The sequence below is a fragment of the Antennarius striatus genome, chromosome 21, assembly GCF_040054535.1.
Source record: "Antennarius striatus isolate MH-2024 chromosome 21, ASM4005453v1, whole genome shotgun sequence".
NCBI lineage: Eukaryota > Metazoa > Chordata > Actinopteri > Lophiiformes > Antennariidae > Antennarius > Antennarius striatus.
This window is the reverse complement of record NC_090796.1, coordinates 4,724,409-4,748,904: the sequence shown is the minus strand read 5'-3', so window position 1 is coordinate 4,748,904 and position 24,496 is coordinate 4,724,409. Positions and strand designations below refer to the sequence as shown.

At 39.7% G+C, this 24,496-nt stretch overlaps 1 protein-coding gene across 1 annotated transcript; it reads left to right on the top strand.

Annotated features, from left to right (window-relative positions):
* Nucleotides 1-577: 577 nt before the first annotated feature.
* Nucleotides 578-24,019, top strand: frmpd2 (FERM and PDZ domain containing 2). Its single transcript, XM_068305666.1, has 30 exons — nucleotides 578-646; nucleotides 6,988-7,109; nucleotides 7,288-7,442; nucleotides 7,871-7,936; nucleotides 8,023-8,202; nucleotides 8,317-8,392; nucleotides 10,578-10,665; nucleotides 11,002-11,158; nucleotides 11,255-11,326; nucleotides 11,423-11,597; nucleotides 11,697-11,832; nucleotides 11,918-12,056; nucleotides 12,408-12,560; nucleotides 12,669-12,854; nucleotides 12,953-13,112; nucleotides 13,200-13,398; nucleotides 13,655-13,755; nucleotides 14,240-14,320; nucleotides 14,430-14,537; nucleotides 14,891-15,007; nucleotides 15,778-15,959; nucleotides 16,192-16,290; nucleotides 16,497-16,590; nucleotides 17,183-17,268; nucleotides 17,424-17,619; nucleotides 19,573-19,787; nucleotides 20,845-20,911; nucleotides 20,994-21,208; nucleotides 21,444-21,529; nucleotides 22,845-24,019. Exons 2-28 carry the CDS (start codon nucleotides 6,989-6,991, stop codon nucleotides 21,029-21,031), a joined length of 3,447 nt encoding a protein of 1,148 aa, XP_068161767.1. The 5' UTR covers nucleotides 578-646; nucleotide 6,988; the 3' UTR covers nucleotides 21,032-21,208; nucleotides 21,444-21,529; nucleotides 22,845-24,019.
* The last annotated feature ends 477 nt before the right edge of the window (nucleotides 24,020-24,496 follow it).

The window sequence follows — 24,496 nt, the reverse complement described above, 5'->3', positions numbered from 1 at the left end:
AGGTATGACCATCATTCTCTCCTCCATGAACTGAAAATTTTAGCCTATATGCTAGTAGATCCATGTAAATACACCTAGGTGCTTCAGAATATTGTATTATTATTCTAACAACAAACTAGATTTGACATTTAATAATTTTTAATTTTACAGTACTTCCTTTTTTGAGAATTTTGGATTATTTCTATCCAAAATATCAAATGTAAAGGTATACTGTCTATACATGTGTGTTACATAATCTAAGGAAACTAACAGAAAAAGGAAAATTAAGTTGCTACTTGTGGTTGACACTTCAGCTTAACAGTGCCGCTTCCAATGAATTGGTTCTTTGCTGCCCCATCTGCTGTTAGCTTGCCCTGCAAATCCACTTATGGTCTTATGTTCCCGAGTCTAAATATAGTTGAAAATGAAGGAAAACACAGAAGCAACACGTCACAAGTTGTGAGCATTGAGCAAATGATGTTATTGAGCTGATGTCGTCTTTCTTTGCAGTTAATTGATCTGGCATGATGTGATGAGGGTGTGAACCACTCAGATGTGGGAGAGATGGATGGCTTGGCGGCAGGGGATTCATGACAGGAAGAAGGATTAGTTCTAGAGAGGTGGATGTCTGAAGGAACTTCAGAGGAATCTCTTCCAATGAAATAAGGTAAGGTGTGTAATGTGTCAGAAGCAAGTTACACCATTTTTTAAAAAACATTAGAAGTTGTCATTTACATTAAATCCCTTGCGATGTGGGTCTAGAAATGTGAGCTTTCAGTAAAGGCAGGATTGTGAGATAAAACGTTATTTTCCAATGCATATTGGAACAAATCAAGAGTCATCACTGTAAAAAACTGAGTGAAAGAAAATGAGTCCTGTGTCATATACATGCAGGTACTACTGAGTACAACACAGGGGAGATGTAACTGAAAACATTTCATGACTATAAAATCCATGCAATGCAGCCAGGTGAGGTTTTAAAACTTTACTGTTTATATGATCAGTTTTTATATTTGGTATCTCAAAGGTAGATTAAACAGTAATTTTATTTTAGTCAATCAAAATATTTGACGATATTCACATACACTAGTGATATGATTAGATTCAATTTTGGGGAAAAAAGACAAAAAAAAACGAAAACGAAAAAGAAAAAAAACCATTATCTCCCACCATAGGTGATATTCACTTATTCAAGCTGTCCCTGTTACTTGTAAGTCTTGCTGGTTGCATGTCACAGAAAATAGTTTAAGTCACAAAATATCGTAAATAATTTTATTTAAAAAAAGCCACCTCTAGTGCATACGCAATGTGTACGTAGATTTTTATGAAAGGTTATTTCAAATCTTTTGTATGGATTTGGGGGAAAAAATAAAATCAAGAAAAATCCCTTGCTAGCAAAAGGCACCATTTCATTGATTGGTTGTTATCTTCAGGAAATTGAGCGGGAAAAATATCACATCAATCTTGCGTAATGCTCTGACAAACAAAATATGACAGATGCCCACCTGACTTTGTGCTGGTGGATAATGATGAAAAAAAAAAAAGCACAGACATACAATATACATGAAAGTGATAATAAATGAACTATTTTTACTTATTTCCGGGGGCTTGTCCATGCTGGCTAGTAAACTATCATAACCTAATGAGTCAAATTGTGTTCTGTCAAAAGGCCTGTGCTCCATCCCAGGTTATCTAGCTGGAGCTGAATAGACTACATAACCTGATTAACAGAGCTGGATTATTTGTCAATCTATCGTGTCACCTGACATGCCACTATAAGCATGTTTGCTTTCTATCAGCATGTTAATTCTGTTCTTTTACAACAGAAAGGTAACAGACTGAAAAAGATCAGAGGAGAGTTTAGAGATAAGTGTCTAAACAGCATAAATGCAGTCAGGACTTAAAATGATAAATTGAATTGCATCTCAACTGAAAAACTAATGACATCATTCTGTCTTTTTTCCTCATCCTTAATTGTGAGAAGAAATGAAATGATTCTGATAAGATTTTTCTAAGGGGATCAACATCTGGATGCTAATCTGAATGTCAAACAAATGACAAGTCTTCAACTTCTTTTCTTTTCGGCTTTTCCCTTCAGAGGTCGCCACAGCGAATCAGTTGCCTCCATCTAACTCTGTCTTCTGCATCCTCTTCTCTCACACCAACTACCTTCATGTCCTCTTTCACTAAATCCATAAACCTCCTCTTTGGTGTTCCTCTAGGCCTCCTGCCTGGCAGTTCAAAACTCAGCATCCTTCTACCAATATATTCACTATCTCTCCTCTGGACATGTCCAAAACATTTCAGTCTGGCCTCTCTGACTTTATCTCCAAAACCTCTAACATGTGTTGTCCCTCTGCTGTACTCATTCCTGATCCCATTCTTCCTGGTCACTCCTAGAGAGAACCTCAGCATCTTTGTCTCTGCTACCTCCAGCTCTGTCTCCTGTCTTTTCCTCAGTGACACTGTCTCTAGACCAAACAACATCGCTGGTCTCACCACAGTTTTGTACACCTTTCCTTTCATTTTAGCTGAAACTCTTCTATCACTCATCACACCTGACACTTTTCTCCACCCGTACCATCCTGCCTGTACATGCTTCTTCACCTCTTTTCCACACTCTCCATTGCTCTGGACTGTTGGCCCTAAGTACTTAAAATCCTCCACCGTCTTGATCTCTTCTCCCTGTAACCTCACTCTTCCACTTGGGTCCCTCTCATTCATACACATGTACTCTGTCTTACTGCGGCTAACCTTCATTCCTCTCCTTTCAAGAACAAACCACCTCTCTAGCTTCTCCTCCACCTGTTCCCTGCTCTCACTGCAGATCACAATGTCATCTGCAAACATCATAGTTCATGGAGATTCCTATCTAACCTTGTCTATCAGCCTGTCCATCACCATAGCAAACAAGAAGGGGCTCAGAGCTGATCCCTGATGCAGTCCCACCTCCACCTTGAACTCCTCTGTCACACCTACAGCACACCTCACCACTGTTTTACAGTCCTCATACATGTCCTGCACTGCTCTAACATACTTCTCTGCCACTCCAGACTTCCTCATACTATACCATAGTTCCTCTCTGGGCACCCTGTCATAAGCTTTCTCCAGATCTACACAAACACAATGCAGCTCCCTCTGGCCTTCTCTGTACTTCTCTATCAACATCCTCAAAACAAATACTGCATCTGTAGTACTCTTTTTTGGCATGAAACCATATTGCTGCTCACAACTGCTCACTTCTGCCCTTAGTCTAGCTTCAACTACTCTTTCCCATAGCTTCATTGTATGGCTCATCAGCTTTATTCCTTTGTAGCTGCCACAACTCTGCACATCTCCCTTGTTCCTAAAAATGGGCCCCAGCACACTTCTCCTCCATTCCTCAGGCATCTTCTCACTATCTAAGATCTTGTTGAACAACCCAGTCAGAAACTCAACTGCCACCTCTCCTAGGCACTTCCAAACCTCTACAGGTATATCATCAGGACCGACTGCCTTTCCACTCTTCATCCTCTTCAACGCCCTCCTCACTTCATCCTGACTAATCTTTGCTACTGCCTGGTCCACAACAGTCACCTCTTCTAGTCTTTGTTCTCTCTCATTTTCCACGTTCATCAACTCTTCAAAGTACTCTTTCCATCTTCCCATCACACTACTGGCACCTGTCAATAGACTTCCATCCCTATCCTTAATCACCCTAACCTGCTGACGTCCTTCCCATCTCTATCTCTCTGTCTTGCCAACCGGTATAGATCAGTCTCTCCCTCCTTACTGTCCAACCTAGCATACTAGTCATCACAAGCCCCTTGTTTGGCCTTTGTTACCTCTACCTACACAGTACGCTGCATCTCCCTGTACTCCTGTCTACTCTCCTTAGTCCTCTCAGTGTTCCACTTCTTCTTAGCTAACCTCTTTCTCTGTATACACTCCTGTACCTCCTCATTCCACCACCAAGTCTCCTTATCTACGTTCCTTCCAGATGACACACCAAGTACTCTCCTACCTGTCTCCCCGATCACTTTAGCTGTAGTTGTCCAGTCATCTGGCAGCACCTCCTGACCATCCAGAGCCTGTCTTAACTCCCTCCTAAAAGTCATGCAACACTCTTTCCTTTTCAGCTTCCACCAGTTCGTCCTCTGCTCTGCCTTTGTCCTCTTCATCTTCCTCAACACCAGAGTCATCCTACACACCCCCATCCTATGCTGTTTGGCTACGCTATCACCTACCACTACTTTGCAGTCACTGATCTCCTTCAGATTACACCGTCTACACAAGATGTAGTCTACCTGTTTGCTCCTACCTCCACTCTTATAGGTCACCCTATGTTCCTGCCTCTTCTGGAAGAAAGTATTCACTGTAGCCATTTCCATCCTTTTTGCAAAGTCAACTACCATCTGTCATTCTGCGTTCCTCTCCAGGATACCAAACCTGCCCATCACCTCCTCATCACCTCTGTTTCCTGCACCAACATGTCCATTGAAGTCTGCACCAATGACAACTCTCTCACTTCTAGATATACTCTGCATCACTTCATCAAAGTCCAACCAGAATTTCTCCTTCTCCTCCAGCTCACATCCTACTTGTGGAGCATACCCACTAACAACATTGAACATCACGCCTTCTATCTCTAGCTTCAGACTCATCACTCTATCTGACACTCTTTTTACCTCCAGGACATTCCTAACAAACTCCTCCTTCAAAATAACTCCTACTCCACTTCTCTTCCTATCTACACCATGATAGAACAACTTGAACCCTGCTCCTAAACGTCTAGCCTTGCTGCCTTTCCACCTGGTCTCCTGGACACAAAGTATGTCTACCTTCCTTCTCTACATCATGTCAACCAACTCTCTACCTTTTCCTGTCATAGTTCCAACATTCAGCGTCCCTACTCTCAGTCCTATAGTCTTGGCGTTCCTCTTCTCTCTCTTCTTACGGGCACACTTTCCTCCTCTCCTTCCTTGACCAACAGTAGTCCAATTTCTACTGGCATCCTGTAGGTCGTTGTTAACCCGGGCCTCGACCGATCCGGTATGGAAGTCATAGGTTTGTTTTGCATGTTTGATTTGGCAAAAGTTTTATGCTGGATGCCCTTCCTGACGCAACCCTCTGTATTTATCCGGGCTTGGGACCGGCCCAATAAGACACTGGCTTGTGTCCTCTTGCGGCTAAATTGTCCAACAAATGACAGGTTATCATGTTAAGAAGGTATTCATATTGTCTCATGTCTATGGTATCTTTACTTTTAGCTAATTAATCCCACAACCATCAATATCTTAATCTGCAAACAATGTTCAGTCTAATGTTTGAATTGGGTATGTTGAGGCTACACACGCCTCTGTGTGCCACTTTTCTTCTTCTGTAATCTCAGCTGATTTTGGTGTTCAGTCTGTTGAGATTTAGTCATATCCACATATTTTTCATGTTTGCTGTTTTCATCAGTTCTGAACAAGGATGAACCAGCAAGTACTGCAATGTCTCTCACATACAACTTTAATTTAGGTTTGGTATTATTTATGCTAATGGATCAGCTGAGCTCAAGATAGAAAAGAAAGTAAATCATTAAATACAAGCATGTGTACAAAATAAAGATTTCTCATTTGAATGAACCCGAAGCTTTCCAGCTGATCGTACATGACCCTGATCCTTAGTTATACCAAATTACCTTGTTTGATCATCTTCAATTGATAAATCACACTCAATTATATGACTGTTACACAGTAATAAAAAATGTAAAAGAATTACAGTAGTATTTTAGAACTAATCATGCAAAATTTTGGAGAGATCAAATGTTTTAAACCCGCCAATATCAAGTGAACAGAATTGGCAGACGCTGATGCAGGATGTGGGATAAAAATCGAGACAATATATAACAAACTACCATATTGTGTTTTCCTTATCTCCTAAAAATACAGTCTCCTTGGAATGGTCTCACCGAAGTTGCTGGAACATTTTACACCATTGAATCTGTCTTTAGATTGTCTTGGGGTGGCAGTGGCTCAGCGGTAGAGCGCGCTTTGGAGCGGGTCGTCCTATGATTCAAGATTGGCGGTTCAATTCCCGCTCCCGCCCAAAAACGCCTGGTGTTTGAGCTGGTAGTGGGAGGAGTCAGCTCACTTCCGGAAAACTGCTGAGGCACCCTTGAGCAAGGCACCACCCCCTTTACAAATTGCTCATTTGGGGGCGCACCAAGAAGGAGCTGCCCACCACTCTACCTCCCCTTGCATGCCTACAGGCCCCCTTGTGTGTGTGTGTGTGTGTGTGCTACAGGGGCCTGTACTCACTAATATGTATGTACGCACGCATTTGAACCACTAACTAGAGTGTGCTTTCTTAATTTCCCTTCGGGGATCAAAACCAGTATTTTTTTTTTTTTAAATGGTATGAAACTACACGTTCAATAGAGACCAAATTATTGTCAGGTGTTGGATTTGTTTCCACTAAATCTTCAGCTTGTCTGAACAATTAACTCTCATTCACCATCTGTACTCCAACAGGACGTTCAGCCTCATGGAGAACAGTGTGGTTCTTCTTCTCTTCATTATTAATTGCATTTATCAGAAAATGGTACATTTTTGAATTAGCGCACTTCAGTTAAAATTTAATTAATAACTTTAAAAATAAATCATATTAAATTATAACAGACTGAAAAAAACTTTTAAAGCTACTGGGGTACCCGATGTTTACCGTAGATAGACCACATTTAACAGCTTCATCACAAACAAAATGAATGCATTAATTCATCAGTGGTTCTACATTAATATTAAAATGCATACTATTAAAAAACATGTATGCAATTGTTTATTTTTAAATAATATACACTAGATATAGTTTTGGTGCCACTCAATCTATTGTTTTACACAAGTAAAAAAAAACATATTTTGTCCTCTTTAAATGATCTACAAACTTTGATGTTTAAGAATCAACTTCTGAAGCTATATCAAATGTAAAGTACAGGAACACATGACGTTTATCAACCTCGCTAGCAGATTGTCTCTGTTCCAGTAGGATGGGTACATTTGTGACCCTCGCCGAAGTGTTGGAGGCCCGGGGTTCCCCACTGGACGAGGATGAGATCTGGTGTCTGTTGCTCGCCACCACTGAGGCCTTACTAGACATCTCTAAAAAAGGTAACCATTCATTCTGTAATTACTCAACGCTCTCTTTTCTGCCAAACTCAAGTCGAGATTTTCTCACTAAAGAGCATCAAAAAACTAACTGTGGTCTCTCAAACAGCAGAACCTCTTTGAGGACACTTTGTGTTGATAGGTGCCACCAGGGTCCTTTTTTCTCTTTGTTTGTGTTCAGGTAACATGTGCAGTGTGCTGAGCCCAGGTTCGGTACTGCTATCGGCCAATGGGAGTTTGGCCTTCAAGAGCTGTGCTCGACATGAAGACGTGGCCTCCTTCACAGCTCCAGAAGTTCAGCAGGGTCAGGCTGCCTCAAGGTCTGCTGCTGAGAAGGTTGGATATTTTTAGTTGCTTTGAGAGCATATACTGTACATATACATACTACCAAAAAAAAAATTAAGTAGTTCAGTTTTTTTTCTGTTTTCATATTCCATACTAACATGAGTTTGTCACTACATCCTATCAAACCTGACTCAGATTAAATCATAGGAAGGAGGAAAAATATCCACAGATTAATATGATATAACAATACAAGGATTTAGATAGAGAACCTGCATTTGTTAATGAGTACACCTTCATGAAGTACAAAGAAACCAGGCCAATAAACTTTTCTTATTATTTATTAATGCTTTGTTTATACAAGAGCATTATCAAATGTCTATGTATGATTAATTTTTAATTCATTACCAGAGATAGAAATGCCCAACACTGCGTATGTAACCTTATGAAAACTGTGAGTCATGTTCTTGTTCTGTCCTCAGATGATCATGTACTCACTGGGAATGACTCTTTATTGGTGCATTGATTATCATGTACCTCAAAACCAGGTACTGCCTCCCTCTGCTGCCTAATATAAGCTCATTCACTCACACTCTTGAGTACCCGCTTACTTCTGTTGACTACTTCCTCCCAGCCAATGCATCTGAGTGCAGAGTTGGAAGGTTTGCTGCTGTCCATGTGCGAGGACGTGGCAGTTAGGCGGACTGACCTCATATCGGTCCAAGAAGTCTGCGAGCTTCACCATAAGACCTCGCTGTTGCCTCCCACTGAACATCTCATCAGGCAGCTGGTAGAGGACGTCTACAGGAGCTCTGTGAGTGTTTGGGCGGCTCGCTTATAATCGGTTAGATGTGCAAGTAATTTCTTTGTGAGTTTGTTGATAGCCCTACTGCTTTTTTCCTTGACCTGGGCAGTGATGTCTTTGCAGGCTGATCATGTGTCCATGGCTGAAAATGGATCCCAGCTTACAGACCGCAGTCAAATGGTCAGGGACAGATTACACAGTAAGAGACTGATCCCCTTTGTCAAGATAAAGAGATTAATTAGCATGTTTTGTTTTCTCCAATTCATAAATCGTAAACTACTGCTGCTGTGTTCCGCTTATAAATTAACTATATTTTTGGTTTCCTAACGTGGCCGTACCGGCCACGTTCTGTATTTATTCAGCAGAATATTGTTTCCTCTGGGTATTCGTAAAAATTAACACAATTTCAATCAGGGTTCAAAACAATGCTTTGACAATGAAGGAAAATGTTAATCACTAAATAACATTGCATTAAGATGAGGAACTAATATGATATGGCTAGCACAGTGGGATGACACAAATGTCCTTAAACTCTGACGTACAAAAAAATTCAAAAGTATTGAAAAAAAACTCTCCCAAAACCAAAATAAAAACTTTTTTTTTTTGTCAAGTTTGCTCTCATTAGCCAATAAGAAAATATTTTGCTCATTGGCTATTGTGTGTGTGCAGCATTGTGTTTCCTGCTAGCTGTTTCCTGCTCGCTAGCGAACGGCGCTAGCGAAAATAGCGCCGCTATTTCCGCATGCCGACGGAATTTAGCCGAAGCATGCCGACGGAAATAGCCGAAGTGACCCGAACGCTCCTGATGATTAAATATGCACTCGGGTCATAACCTCCTTCCGTCCAATGAAAAACAAAAATATTGTTTTTTTACAAACTGAACCCGCAAATTGGTGTAAGACAAGGCGAGGACGATCAATCAAAAGAATCCAGTGTTTTATAGTAGAGTTTGTGTTGAAGTCCTCATTAATAAACAAATCGTGAATACTGAGAGGGGGTAGGAGTGGTGACAGACCGATCAGAAGGTAAATGAAAGATATTATCAATACTTGTTTGTAGTCTTACACTTTTGTTCCCTATGACCGGCAGGAATAACCAGCTATGCATGTAAATATGTATTCACGTCGCTTGCTATTTTTCATGATTTTTTAAATTGAAATGAAAAATCATGTTATTGAATTAAAAAAAAACAACAACTATGGCATACCAATGGTGTTGGTGGTGGTCAAATTTGAAATATCTTCTAGTCTAAGTAAAACTTACAAGTAAACATTGAGTAATATTTTGTATGACTGTATCTTCACATAGTGAATGGAAGTTTTCAGTTGTTGAATCTCACATTCATACCTGCATAAAGTAGGACAGAAATAAAGATAGTTCAGCCTGAACTGTTGACTTGAGTGTATTTTTGTAGGTAAACTGAACAGAAGATTTTGCCCTCAGAATGCAGGAAAACAACCCCATTTTCAAAAAAATTTCCCAGGGGAGGCCGGTCGGACCCCCCATGCCCCCCCGCGACGAGCGTTGGTTGTCCGCCCGTGCACCACTGTCTTGGACACAGAGTGTGGCTTTTTGTGGCTTTCTCAATTCTTTTACACTGAGCCACAGTGGCTTAGTCATACTAGCTCCTAGTGCAAGCCCAGCTATCAATTGGGCTAGGTGAAGCTAGAGGAAGCTCTTGTGCCCTGCATCAACCTGATGCACAAATCATTCATATGACCTGGGAATAGGTGCTAAAAGCTAACGGAACAATCTAGTACAGAGTTCCCTCTGGAGTCTCTTTCAGGAAAGCAGACGCTCAGAGTCTCACAGTTTTAGCTGTGAAAGCAAAGGTTTCATGGGTTTGTTTTTTTGGGGGGCTTTTCAAGTTCCATGCTTCAATATTTTCTGTAAAGCATTGTTCTTTTAGCTTTTTTTTAAAACAATGGTAAGATAAATCTGATGTAAAATGCTTGAAAAAACAGTGAAATTACCAAAAACATTGTTTTTGCTGAACTGCATTGATCAAAATATTAAAAAGAACTTGATGTCTTAGATAAGAGTCAAATATCACAGATTTCATTGCCTGCAAATCTATGTTATTCTATATTGACTATATTAACATTAAAAGTAGTTATTCTGACACGGTTCACAGTCCACAAAACTAATAGACTTTTAAAGTATCTCTAAAGCTAGCTAACTCATTATTATCTGATATCATGTTAATTTTACTTGTTTCATCAGAATACAAACGATAATGTGATAAAGAAAATGTTCCACGTAAATGTAACTACAAAATAGATTAAACATATTTATTACAACCATGAACATGATTGGGTATTGATACAGTCAGTCATATGAACATCCATTGTTTTACAAGCTGATCTGGTGAATTCCATTTTCAGGAGGCTCTTTTAGTAACTCATCATGGGCACTGAGGAAGAAGATTTCTAGAACCTACTCTGGAGGATCTTATCCTTGTGAACCCACAGGGTATGAAGACTGCTTATACTTACTTTACACCTTTTCACAAGGTTTGTTTTTTTCTCTTGTTTTGGTGCATTTGCAAGAGCCATTTTAAGCTTTGAAGCGAAGTGAGATCAGAAAGCGAAAATATTTCTTTGATTCATAACACGCCAAATTCAAGTCAAGATTGGTTGGTTGCCCAAATATTCAGGATTAAGGGGCAAATAAAAAACCAAAAGAAGAGAGACAAGATTCCCAGCGGAGACATCTGCCATATATTGTGTGACATGTGTGTAAGTCATGGTGAAATAGGTGACACATCTCACTTCCTGAGACTGAGAATGGAAAATGAATCTTTCCTAGGATCCCCTCTGGACACCGACAGAGGGAGAGTTACAGCAGCTGGCAGCCTCTCAGTCGCAGCCCCTGCAGCCCTTACATTGATGGCAGTAGAAATGCAAACTTAAGATCTCTCACAAACTTTAATTCCACCTTAAGTCTGAATGACAAAAAAGTGAAGGTAAGCCAGGTTGTCATGTTTTGTTCCATTATGTTTCAGCTAAGCTTGTGACAGAGGCCTGGACAACATTTTTATGAGCTTTGACCTACTTTACAGGACATGGGTCCAGAGTTTCTGAGGGTGTCGGATGATACACTGGTTGTGTTGGAGCTGCCTGGCTCTATTGTGGTGAGTTTGAACACACACACATATACCTCAGGAATCATTTTTCCTGCCATAACAGTCTTTCAGATTCTGATGGTAGTTGCTTTCTCTTGTATACAGTCCAAGAAAGGGAAGTCTCCAATTACTCAGAGAGAACTACGTGTGGTCATGCCAAATGGTCAGAGCATCCTGGTCAAGTGTGATATGAAATGCAGAGGAGGGGATGTCTTTGACATGATCGTAGCTCACTCAAACCTGATGGAACACTTCTACTTTGGCCTTGCTTACATTTATGGTAAGATACTCACACGGTTGTATGAATCACAGTTGCAACATGTAGTCCCAAATCATAAATGTTAACAATTTATTTTTGCCTGTTCTTTTATTTGGTCAGATAATGAGTTTTTCTTTGTGGACAATGACACCAAGATTTCTAAAGTTGCTCCAGATGGCTGGAAGAAAGTGCCTTCAACCACCTTTGTCCTTTTCTTCAGGGTCAAATTCTTTGTCACTGACATTTCCCTTCTTTTGTAAGAATTTTTTTTTTCCAGTTAGAATGTGTGTTTGTTTGTTTTTTCTTTGGGTCAGTTCTTTACATATGCTCTTACTTATCAGGCACAAACAGACCCGTCACCAGTATTACCTCCAGCTCAGGAGAGACCTTTTGGAGGACAGGCTTTCCTGCCATGAGGAGACTGCATATTTTTTAGGAGCTCTTGCCCTACAGATGGAGTGTGGAGACTGCATGTTTGAGGTTGTGCACCAAAACTTCACACAAAAATGACTTACCTCTACTAACAGCATCATAAAACTTAAACTAAGAAGCAATTTGTGTCCGCATAAGTTTGTTTGTTTTTTTTTTGGGGAAAACCATTAGCTTTGTAAGACTATATTCATGTGAAGTTACACAACTCGTTTGGAACGTTTGCAAACAGCCATGTTTTTGCAAATGTCCTTTCAAGCCAAATTTTTGCCACACTGTCAGTTTTGCCTTTGAACTTGAGACAATGGTAAAGTGTTTTGGTTTTATGCAGAAATGTCTGTCTTCCTGGGCATAGATAAAATATAACATTTCAATTAGCTAATTAAAGCTTGTGTTGTCCAGGTGTATGGGAGGAACTACTTCCGTCCTGACCAGTATGTCCCCAAGAGTGTGATAGAGAAACGTGCCTTACCTTTCATTCATGGGGAGCTTCTACGGCTTCATACGTACAATGCTCAGATGCCCCCTGACGAATCAGAGCTTGAATTCCTCAAGGTACCAAAACAGATACATTTTATAAAGAAAAATAAAAGATGGTGTTGTGCTTTAAGTCTTTATTTTTAGATTATCCTTTCTTATCATGAAGACTAATTTTGCCCTTAGGTGTGTCAACAGTTGCCTGAATATGGTGTGTTGTTCCACCGTGTGATACGTGAGAAAAAGCCTCAAGAAGGAGAGATCATTCTCGGAGTTTGTGCCAAAGGAGTCGTCGTCTATGAAGTTAAAGATGGCTGTAGATCCACTGGTCAAAGCTTTTACTGGAGAGAGACCTCAACAATCTCCTCTAATGTGAGTGGACTGATGGTTTGCTGCCAAAGTAGAAGTGTGCTTAGCGGTGATGTCTTGCCTTTCTGCCTGTGTTAAATGTTTCCACCATGTCCTTACAGAGACGTAAATTTGTAGTAGAGAGTCGGGCCAGCAAGAAGAAAAACATCTTCATCACGGAGAGATCCAAGGTAGCCAAATACCTGTGTAACCTCTGTTCAGCCCAACACAAATTCAACAATGAGATGAGCTCTCGCCAGCTCAACCACAGTCTTGTTACAGGTCGGTCACTATACCAAAATTGTTTCAGTCTAAACTGAATCCCATCATGATTTTGGAGATGTTTCTTACTAATACATCTCCCTCCAGAGGAGAACATTATGCAGTATGCGACAGCATGTCGTTCTCAGAACAGCCGACTCAAGACCTTCTCCTGCTCGGAGACGCCACAGGAAGACAGTGGTCTGACCACACCTCAGGGTGCATCCCTGACCAAACTATGTGATGATGTTACAGCCAGGATTGAGGCTCGCATTAAACAACAGCGGCTGAGCCTCAATGAGCAAAGGTAGTCATCTGAGCAGTTCTCACACATGCATGAACCCTTTTAGCTTTCAATGTAAATTCTGCAGTTTTCATTCAAAACCAGCGGCACCTGATATGGCTTATGTTCTAAAAATGAATCATTCTTGAAGACAGATTTAAGTTGGTGGGAGTCTGTCCTCCTTTTCCACATAAACTAGCACAGCAGATAATCAGAATTAACCAATATCAGTGAACTGGTCTATCGCTACCATGGCACTGGTTTTATTTTACTTCTGCAGTACTTGCTCCAGCAGTCAGCGCAGCAGCACTGGTATGCGTTCTCCATCCTGCTCCCAAAGGAGTGGATCTGAAGCTCCCTGTGGCTCCCCAGCACCTAGAGGTTTGCCCAATCACCATCTTTTCTTTACCCAAATTATGACCCACATGTTAGGGATGTGGTACCTCAAGTCCACCACACAGCTAGCAGCTGCAGCATAAAGCCAGCCAAACTAGACTTTTGCCACTTGATGTAGTCCCTTCCTTCCTTCCTTCCTTCCTTCCTTCCTTCCTTCCTTCCTTCCTTCCTTCCTTCCTTCCTTCCTTCCTTCCTTCCTTCCTTCCTTCCTTCCTTCCTTCCTTCCTTCCTTCCTTCCTCCCTCCCTCCCTCCCTCCCTCCCTCCCTTCCATTTATCCCATAGTTCCCCATACACTTAAGATATACAGTGCCTCTAACAAATTTTGGACAACCCCTGTGTCTTCCCAAGGTTGGACGTGTTGCCATGGAGTTATGACTGCACACAACAGTGGGGTTATAAAACATGGATAAATGATGCATCTTCGTGTTCACTTTTTAAATTATCTCCATTATGATTTATGTCTTATAGAAACCCCAACAAAACTGGGTTTATCATCAGAGAGAGAAGTGTTGTGTGTGTCTTTAAAGAAAGACCCAAAAGTTGGGCTTGGTAAGCTGATCACACAAATACAATAGCAAGACAAAAGTAGTTTTTTGGGGGTTTTTTTTGCTTAGGATGAAGTATTTTCCTAACATGTATGGGGTTTGTGTTCTTACAGGTATAGTGATTTTGGGAGAGGACACTGTGGGTCATTATGACTTAGGGATCTTTGTTGCTTCCATTGTGCCTAATGGACCTGCTGACAGGGATGGACGCATCCAACCAGGTACATCATATATAGATATTTGTGTAATTTTCTAAATTATTTCAATCAAGGCAGTGCACATTGTATTGCTGAATTTCATAATTCTTCGACATTAATAAATTAAATTTCACCTTTTTGCGGGGTATATGTACGTGGAAGTCTCCCTTTGTCATTTTTTTCAAAACATGGTCACCTTATCTACTTTCATTTAATCTGCTCAGTACTTCACATTAGAACATTTAGAGGTTAAACATGGGGTGTGTGTGAAAAGCACTGGGGTCACACATGGGTTCATAGGTGGTGGTGAGGTCTCTGGAATCCACTGTTATTGGACGCAGCACTGGACGCAATTTCTGTGTGACCTTTGCCTGCAGGTGGTCGTCTGATCTCTTTGAACCACGTCAGCCTAGAGGGGGTCACCTTCAGTGAGGCAGCAGAGATCATGCAGAGCAGCCCTGAGGAGGTGCAGCTCATTATCTCACAGCCCAAAGGTGCTGTGTTTGTGTGTTAACTACCCCGTGACTCTGACCTTTGCACTTATTTACCTGTGTGTTATGCTTAACAATTAGCCTGGTCTAGTGATGCACCTGCTCTGAAAACAAGTAAAAAGCAGATATGTACTGTATGCTGTTTGCTTTCCTCTGTGTTTCTGTAATTTCTTTATTGATCCTTTAGAATATGTTCCTGGGTTTGTTTTCTGTAAAAACACAAGAAAAATATTGGTGTGTTTGTAGTGATGTCCTACTGGTTTGCATTTACGGAAAAGGCATTACATATCGAATTAACATATTCTGTCCTATATAAACACATTATATCCCTCTAGTGTTATTAATAATTTTTACAATACAATGTAGGCATATGGAAGGATATAAGGTACTTCAGGTTTTCTTGAGGTATTTATGAATAATCAAATTCCATTTATTTGCCTTTTGCCAAGTGTTTTAAAACAATTTTGACCCCCACATTTCTGTGAATGAATATGACGGAAAGCACTTAGCCTGGATACATCCAAGTGAAAGAAAGTAACATGCATTTAGAAATTAAAAAATGAGCAATTTTGAGCGTGAAGTCAAAATATTAGTTGATATTAGATGTATTTAAGGCAAATGTGTTGTCGTGTGAAAATGTTATCTCAAGAATAGAGTAGAATTTTACAAAAAAAGAAGTATGATGCAATAATATCCATTTTTTTATTCTATGCAAATATTCTCCACCTCAGTCTATCGGAACATGTAATTTACTGACTCACTTTTATCCACAGTGCCCGTCAGCCCTAACAGTGTGCACTCTCCTGTGCTGAGGAATTATGAGTCCCAGACCACCATGATGGCGGATAGTCGATCGGTAGATGATAGCTTGGATGAAATTGTTTCAGTGATGATGACGCCAAAGACCAGCAACAGACTTCACGTTCCCCAAGACATACGAGTCTTGGGTGCACAGGTAGCGTCATGCTAATTACGTTGTTTGGGCAGTGTCTTTAATATAATCAAGTCGTGTCAGTCAGACCCTGTGAAGGTGACTAGAGAAAATACCAGCAATGTAATAAACATACTGCACCTGCTGCATAAGTAACTTTACTCATCTAGCTGTCCTTTTAGTGACGCAATCAGTTATTTCTTTGCTGGTATTAATCGAATGAGGACTAATCTGCATGTTGTTGTGTTGCCTTCAGGACAGCTGCTCTCTATCTCTCCCTCTAAATTCTGTGAGGTCAGAGGAGGTCAGTGTGGAGCTCAGAAAGATATCAGGAAGCCTTGGTATCAGCATCTCAGTGAGTCTGTGAAATATTTTAACCAAACCAAACACAACTGAAACTTTTTGTATGTGTATATAAAGTTTGACTTTTCGTATTGTCAGTATTTTAAATAATGTGTTTTTCAGCTGATATTTTTTTTGAAAATGAAGCTCTTATTTGCACATAATTTCCTTACCAAACCATCAGTAGATTACAGATGTGTTTGTCTTTTATACATTCAGGGTGGTGTCAACACTAACCTTCCTCATGGAGGAATCTACATAAGAAACCTTGTTACTGGAGGGGCCGCTGAGAGAGATGGGCGCTTACATGCAGGTAATACAGCTAAAGGTGCAATCCCATAACTCTAGGTCTGGAAAATAGGGTTTTAAAACAGACTCTAATAACATCAGTACGCTTTAAGTTCTCCAGTGTAGCCATTTTTAAATTTTATGGATGAAGGGTGGCAGCTTCATACAAAAGTGCAGATTAATAAGAGCTTTATGTGTTTTTATCATATATAAACTTTCTTTTACTCATAGAGGGCTACAGCAGAAATGATGTCTAGCTTATTACACATTAAAAGCAAATGACATTATAAAACCAGCAATAAAAACAATTTAGGTTATAAGTTATACTACCTTAATTCCTTTAAAAAGAAAAAAAAACAGCAAACAGAAAAGCTTCAGGTTTAATTTTGGACACCGTCCCTGGGGCCATAACAGTTCTTTGAGAAAACAAACAACACTCTGTTTAACACTTAGCTGCTGAAATTTAGCAGTTATTATGATTGGAAAAATAGCTGTGTACTTTTTGGCATTTAGACCAGGTTGTAAAGAAAAAAAATGAGATGATGCAGAAACTGGAACCAGCAGAGGGAGAAGAAAATCAAAATTGATCTGTTTGTTGTCCATTTCCCCTCCTGCAGGTGATAGACTGCTGGAGGTGGATGGGGTTAGTTTCCAGGGCTTCACCTACCATCAGGCTGTGGGGTGTCTCAGTAAAACAGGGGAGGTAAAGGACGACACATAACATAACTTGTACTGCAAACTCAATTTGCATTGTTCCCTGAAATGCTCTTCTGTTCCGCAGTCATGTAGCAACTCCTCTTTGTCTGTCATTTACCCGTTTTTATCTCATGTTTGAATTCTTCCCCTTCCTTCGTCCAGGTCGTAACCTTGCTTGTGGAGAGGGAGCCAATGAACCTTCCCAGGGTGTCTATTAGTGCAGACACCAGCAGCAGTCCGCCCAATCAGAGCATCAGCCCGTCCACCAGCACACGAAGGAACACCAGCTGCTCGTCCATCGACATGCCTCCTAATGCAATGTCTTACCGGTGGAGGGACTACAGCTTCGTCACCGACAGTAGGAAACCTCCAACTTTAACACAAAGTGGTCAGAAATATATACAGGGTGATTTTGTTACTGCAAACATGTGATAATAGATCAAGTTTGCCAATACAAGCTACAAATATAAGTACAAACAGCTGACTGATCTACACGTCTCTCAGAAAGAGAGAGAACCATACACCAGAAAAAGCACGGACGTGTCAACTCTAAGCTGTCATGTACTTTAATAGCCCACTTAGGTAGCCTGGGAGCTTCAAGGTGAACTTTTACACACTTCCTCCTCTTCATCCTGATCTTCCTTTCTGACCCTGACCTTTCCCTTCTTATCCCTCTGGCCTCCCTTATCCTTTGGCCAGTCCTTCTATATCTGTCATCTAGCATCTCCACTCTCTCCTCACACTGACAGGCCGATTATGTCTGCTGCTAATGTGGCTAACGTTATGTTCATACTTCATTAATAATAATGAAAGTGGTGTAATTTTTAATTTTTAAAGTCAAACATAGCTCCTTAAATGTAAAAGTGGACACAACTGGAAACCCATTATCTATTTGATACACCAGGGTACACCATATACTATACATAAACATCACCCCATCCCAGTTTAAAGCTGCAATCCTTTTTCCCCCAGTATTTTTTAAAACAGCTTTTTTCATCTGTTTATATACAATTGCTCACAAGCACACAGAAATTATAGTGTTTATGTTTATGTTTATTTATTTGACATGGACATAACAATCACATTGCTCATTGCACAGTTGCACAACTCGTAGATGCGTCATTTACAGTGTGTTAGCACGAGTGCTAATTTTCACCATTTGTCCAATACAAGTAGAAAAACAGTATCACTATAGTTAAAAAGAAACACCCAATCAAATACAAAAGATAAAATACATTCTGTTAATATTTAGTGCAACGTTTCAGTACATTACATGACCTTCAGTACAAAAGTAAACATAATTTAGTAACCAATCAGAGGCTATACATGCGAGCACAGTTGATTTGATTTCGCCATAGTTTGAGCCCTCTGTAGAACACATTACCATCTGTCTCTAGTTTTAGAACCGTGGGCAAAGAGTTCCATAGGTTTGCTCCCTTTACTGAGAAGGCAGACTGTCCGAATGAGTTGTTACACCTGGGAACAATATAGTTGCCACTTGCTGTGGCTCGTGTGGTTGCTCTACCAGAACTCGGGAGTCTATTAATCAGTCCAGAGAACAGAGGTGAAACATGACCATGCAAACACTTAAAAACCAATTTGATAGTAGAAAAGAATACAAAATTTTCAAACGTAAGAAGCTTGTGTTTTTTTTAGGATACCACAAAGGTGCCATAGGTGTATAGTTCTGATGTTATACGCAATATTAAATCGGCAGCACTGTTTGTGTTATATACAATTAAAAAAACTATAAAACATTTTACCAAATGTGAGGGATGTGGGTTCTGTGATCAGTCTTAAACAATTGTTCAATATCTATTTATTCAAGTTGGCCTTCAATTTATGTTTTCTCCCATGTTTTATTTCTACAAGGCTTTTTTGTCCGCATTTATTCTCATAGTTTAACACCTTTTTATGAGAGGTTCCCTATTTTTTAAAACTTAGTTTACATGTGATACCATTTACTCATGTTTTAGTAGGTAATGTGTTAATATGCAGTTTCTTTTTATTGTAAAGCACCTTAAGCCACATCTCTTGAATGAAAATAGCTTTACACATAAATTGTAGTAGAAGTAATAGTAGTAGTAGCAGCAGTAGTAGTAGTAGTAGTAGTAGTAGTAGTAGCTTTCAAATCACCGACCACCTGTGAAAACATAACCTCCTTGGAATAAGTTGTAAACATTGTCTAATGCAATTCCTCAAATACACAATAATCAATTTTTCTCTCGCTTCTCCTCCTGACCTATATCTCCATCATGCTTCACTCCATCATTATCGCATTACTGCTGTCGTCTTCCCACTAAACCCTCAGAAAACACTCAGGAAGTGACCCTCACTAAGAGCGCCGTTGGCCTGGGCTTTAGCTTCATCATGTGTGAGCTGGATCCACCCACTCGGGACTTTGGCAGTCTGGTCCGAATTAAGCAGCTCTTCCCTGGCCAGCCGGCCCAGCAGAGCGGCAGGATCCAGGAGGGAGATGTCCTGTTAGCCATCAATGGCCAATCACTCAAGGAGCTGTCTTATCCAGTACGTGCAGATCTGAAATGAGCTTTATTCATCTATTTCTCAATATTATTACAAATATTTAATTTGCTTATACAAGACAGATTTCCCTTTTTTAATTTTCTTGTGAAATGAACTAAAATCTTATTTTGATGATGATGATGATGATGATGATGATGATGATGATGATGATGATGATGATGATGATGATGATGATGATGATGATGATGATGATGATGATGCGATGCATTAGTATGACATTAATGTCCTTACTGCGGATATTTTTAGTCACTATTCAGTTACTATTCAGATTAATATCCCTCCTATCCAGTGATCATACTTAAAAATTCGATTTCTGTATTTTGGAGTTTTTATCTTGAGAAATTTGTGTCAGAAATATTGTGAGCTGAAAATATTCTTGAAAATTTCAAAGAGGCGACAAACAACAGACAGGAATAAAAAAGAAAAATACTATGAAAAAGAGAATACAAAGGAAACATTGGGAACACTGAAAGATAGTTGTGAGTTGACTAACAAAAAGGTGGCAGAGAAGGGAGGAGACAATCATTGACAAGTGAAAATAATACGGCAGTCTCAACAGAGCTCAGGACCAAAGACTGGAAGAGGAAACTACGACCACAAGGAAAACTTGATTTTCAGAATAAAAAGTAAAAAACATGGGACATGAAACATAAACATTACCTTCAAAATAAGAAAAATAAACTGTCACAGAAACCATGACACTAAAATCTATAACAACATAAAATAATGTAGAAATATACAGTATGCAACAGTAACACACATACAGCACACACCAAAAGTTGTACACATATAGTTGCATTTTCCACACAGTTTTGTGGTGGTATTTGCAATAGAAACACAACTGTAGAAAATCTATCCAGCAATAAAACTTTATCTACCAATGGTAAAGAAAGAGAAACAAAATTCTGGATTTTCTTTTTTGCATAATGAGTCTTTTAAGTATCCAAATAAAGTTAGCTGATGATGCTAGTCAGTTACCTTGATGATGCAGATTCAATATTTACACATGGTCTACACAAGTTCTCTCTTCTACCTCTAGAAGGTTCTGAGGCTGTTCAAGATGACTTCAGCAGAGGTCCGACTAACCCTATGTCGCACGGCTCCAGGTATACACGCGCGCGCACACATACACACATTTGTACATTTGTGGTTACCTAATTCTCTGGCCTTTTTATCTTCTTTCTGCAGGAATCCTCCCTTCTATTGATCAATTAATCGGCACCTGAGTGATGTCACAGTTGTACAAACTTATCAGTGAAGACATGGAGATAGACACTGAGGACAGGAGGAACGATAGTACTGCCATGATTCATTAACATGACCTCCTCCATGGACTCCGACACTGCAGAGAGGTTGTAGGTGTTCCAGCGTGACATGATGTGATATGACATTCACAATGACAAGTGAGAGTTTTATTCATCAGTTTTGTTATAGTCTAGTTGAAATGAAGTTCAATCACATCAAACTCCACCTCCAGGCCCTAATACAACATGAAGAAATCCAGAAAAATACTCTAACACTGTTCTTTTGGATCAGAATTCGTGCTTGGCCTTTTGTTTTTCTGGAGCTTCACAACTTTATTTCAAGATAAATATGCAGTTTCCAACTATGAGTAAACTTTTTCCTGTCTCTTTGCAGGCATACTGCAGAAACAGACAAAATGTGAGAGCAAGAGAAGTTGGAGGCTGAATGTGGGTGGATTTTTGAAGGTGACTAAAAACAAAGTGAGTAACTAAATAATAAGGTGTTGGTGTGTAATGAAAGACACCCAGTTGCTGACAGACAGGACAGCTCAGTTACTTTGTGGTGAATTAATAACACATACAAGGGCAGGCAGAAAATATGATTAAAGGTGCTCAGTGAGCAAACAAGAACAGAATCTGAAAAAGTTGGGATTCATTGAGTGGAGAGAAAAGACTATTCAAAAGAAGGTGAGGATAAGTCTGCATAAGTGATGTGAAGAAATGTGAGTCTCATTCTCCCCAACTTTAAGGAGGACTAGTTACAGCAATGATAGTCTGAAAAATTAATTTATTGATTAATTTATCATATAGGATGGGTATGGCCCAAAATAACAAAACCAGCTAGAATATCACAAAATAATTAAGAAGAAAAATGGAGGGCTTTTAAGAATAGTAGGTTTGGCGACCCCTGAAGGGACAGGCCCAAAGGAAAAGAAGAAGAAGAAGAAGTCATAACTGATGTTCAAGCAGCGCAGAGGAACGGACATGGTCAGGTGGGAAGCCTGGGAGAAAAGAAGTGAGAGCCAGCCTCTGCAGACTGGGATGACAACAACACCTTTAGGCAAGGAGGGGGACCAGTATGCAAAAATCAACGCCCACCGCGGGTGACGTCCAGTCACAGATGCTATGATATGCATATTTTCAGTGTAGATATATAGTTTTAGTTTATAAAATTTGCAACGTGCATATAGAGAAAAATGTCTTTCAGCTTGTCCACTACAAGTGTAGGCTTGCTTTATATTTTCTTAGAGATCTGGCACTTGATATAAGATTTTAAAGTTTGTCTTTGTAAATGAATTTTTGTTTCATACGGGATTTGATGCAGTCAGTATCAGTCCTGAATCACATTATGCAAATACACCAGAAGTGATTTGATAGATTTTGCTCTTTTTAAATGAAAATGTACCAATTACTACGACTGTTGTTCTGGCTGGTTATGTCTTGTTGGTCCATGGGATGACACGATTGTAGCTGATGTAAATGAAAACTTTGCATGATCTCAGCATGCACAAGTTCAACCATTTTTTACTTCTGTTATCTCAACGTTTGCATTCAAATTGGAAAAATCTTTTTCCCATAATTATGCCACTTTTTAAAGAACTTGTTTTTCAAAATCTTTTTAAATTAATGATTTTATGAGGACTAAGAGCAGCTTTTTTCATCTTTTATACACAAGGTGGCAGCAGAGTGCTGCGAGAGAGCAAAGCAAACTGTAGTCGTGTTTCATTTGTCAGTTAATGTTTCATTTAATATAATTTCAAGAATTGTAATTGCTTGATTCTTATCTCATCCATAGGGAATTTAGAGACATTGTGACCCCAGAAGATGGAGACTACTGAAAAAATATGCAACAAAAGTTCCATGGACATGCAAAATATGTCCTATCTACAGAACGCAAATCATATTAAAATACCATTCCCATATCATTTTAAGGAAATTTAAGTTTAATCAAAATTGCTGTGTGTCTTGGCTTGTGCTTTTGTATTCTCTTGTTATGTGTTCAGACACTGATTGAATGTAAGCCCTCATTTTCTCACAAAAACAATATCCATTAAACTCAGTCTGACCTGAAAATGGATGATCCATCCCCAAACACTCATTTAGTATCTGGACAAACTAGGCTATACATACAGACACACTCACACACACACACCTCCCTGGGTGAGGAGCCAGTAATGGCCCCTCGTAAATAAGGGTTCCTGTATTTTTGGTGAAACCCAGTAGTGCATCTGGATCCCATCAGAGCTTATGTTCCCTTTGCAAATGATCCCAAATGTTTCTAATTATGCCAGTGCAGTCGGCACGAGTCTGTGTATGAGCGCTTGCGTGTGCTTTTTGCATGTGTGTAATTGTCCTGACGGACACGCACACCCACACGCCGGCCTCTGTTTATTCATGAACAGAGTGACGGAGATGGACAGCACAGTCTTGACCTGTGCAGACTTTGCTTAGGTCACTTCACATGGTGATAACTGATGGGTGAACGAAGAGGTGGAGATAGATTTTTCCGCCAGTCTAGTCTGCTGACATCGCTGTCTCTCTGTTGTTCTCCAACCATTTCCAACACTGAGGGGAAGAGATTGTAAGGTTGGCTGAATTTACAGAAGCTGCTGACTCACATGATCATATGAGCAGTATTTACAGTGGGAGCGTCACTGTAGAAGACTCAGATTTACATTCAAGTCAATAAAATTTGTAAGTAAAGGATTACAAAACCTACATCGTGTTTGATAAATGCAAAATTGTTTGAATCTAATCAGTGTCTGTGACTGCACCCAGCAGGTAATATTTCACTAAGTGTTAACAAACTAGTACAGTGGACTTGTTCTCTGGTGCTTCACCATCAATAAATTTCTGGGCACTGAGTCACCATCAGTGATGCCAAGTGTTGTGTGAAACTGTGAAAAGAATGAGCTTAAATTAGGGAGTTGAAAAACTTGGGGAGAGTTACTGTTTCTAGACATCACATGGTTCCTATAAGATTTATTTATCACAATTTTCTTGGAGGATTTATTTGACTTTCCATGAATTTCATTAAAAGACAGTTCTGGACACCTTGCATTATTATTCTGATTCAGACACCATGACGTGATTCTTATTTATACAGCATTCATTGTACCTGAGTTCATTCACTAGCCATCAAGCATGCCAGTGATCCAACTGCCATACTTAATTTACCACATTAATCCAAATTAGGCTTTGTATTGAATAATAGCAGTATCCTTGTAGTAATGAAGTAATAAAAATAATATTTAAAAACATAGCTGCAGTTTCGGTTCTGCTGGTGTCACTCCTTTGTAAGGCTAAACACAGCGATACCTGCTTATTAAGAACGCTATCATTTCCTCAGCAATTGGAGGAGATCAAAACACATCTAAAGATGAATGAACGCCATAATGAACATACAACACAGTACTTTGCTAGCACTACTCTGTGTTGTGGGATATT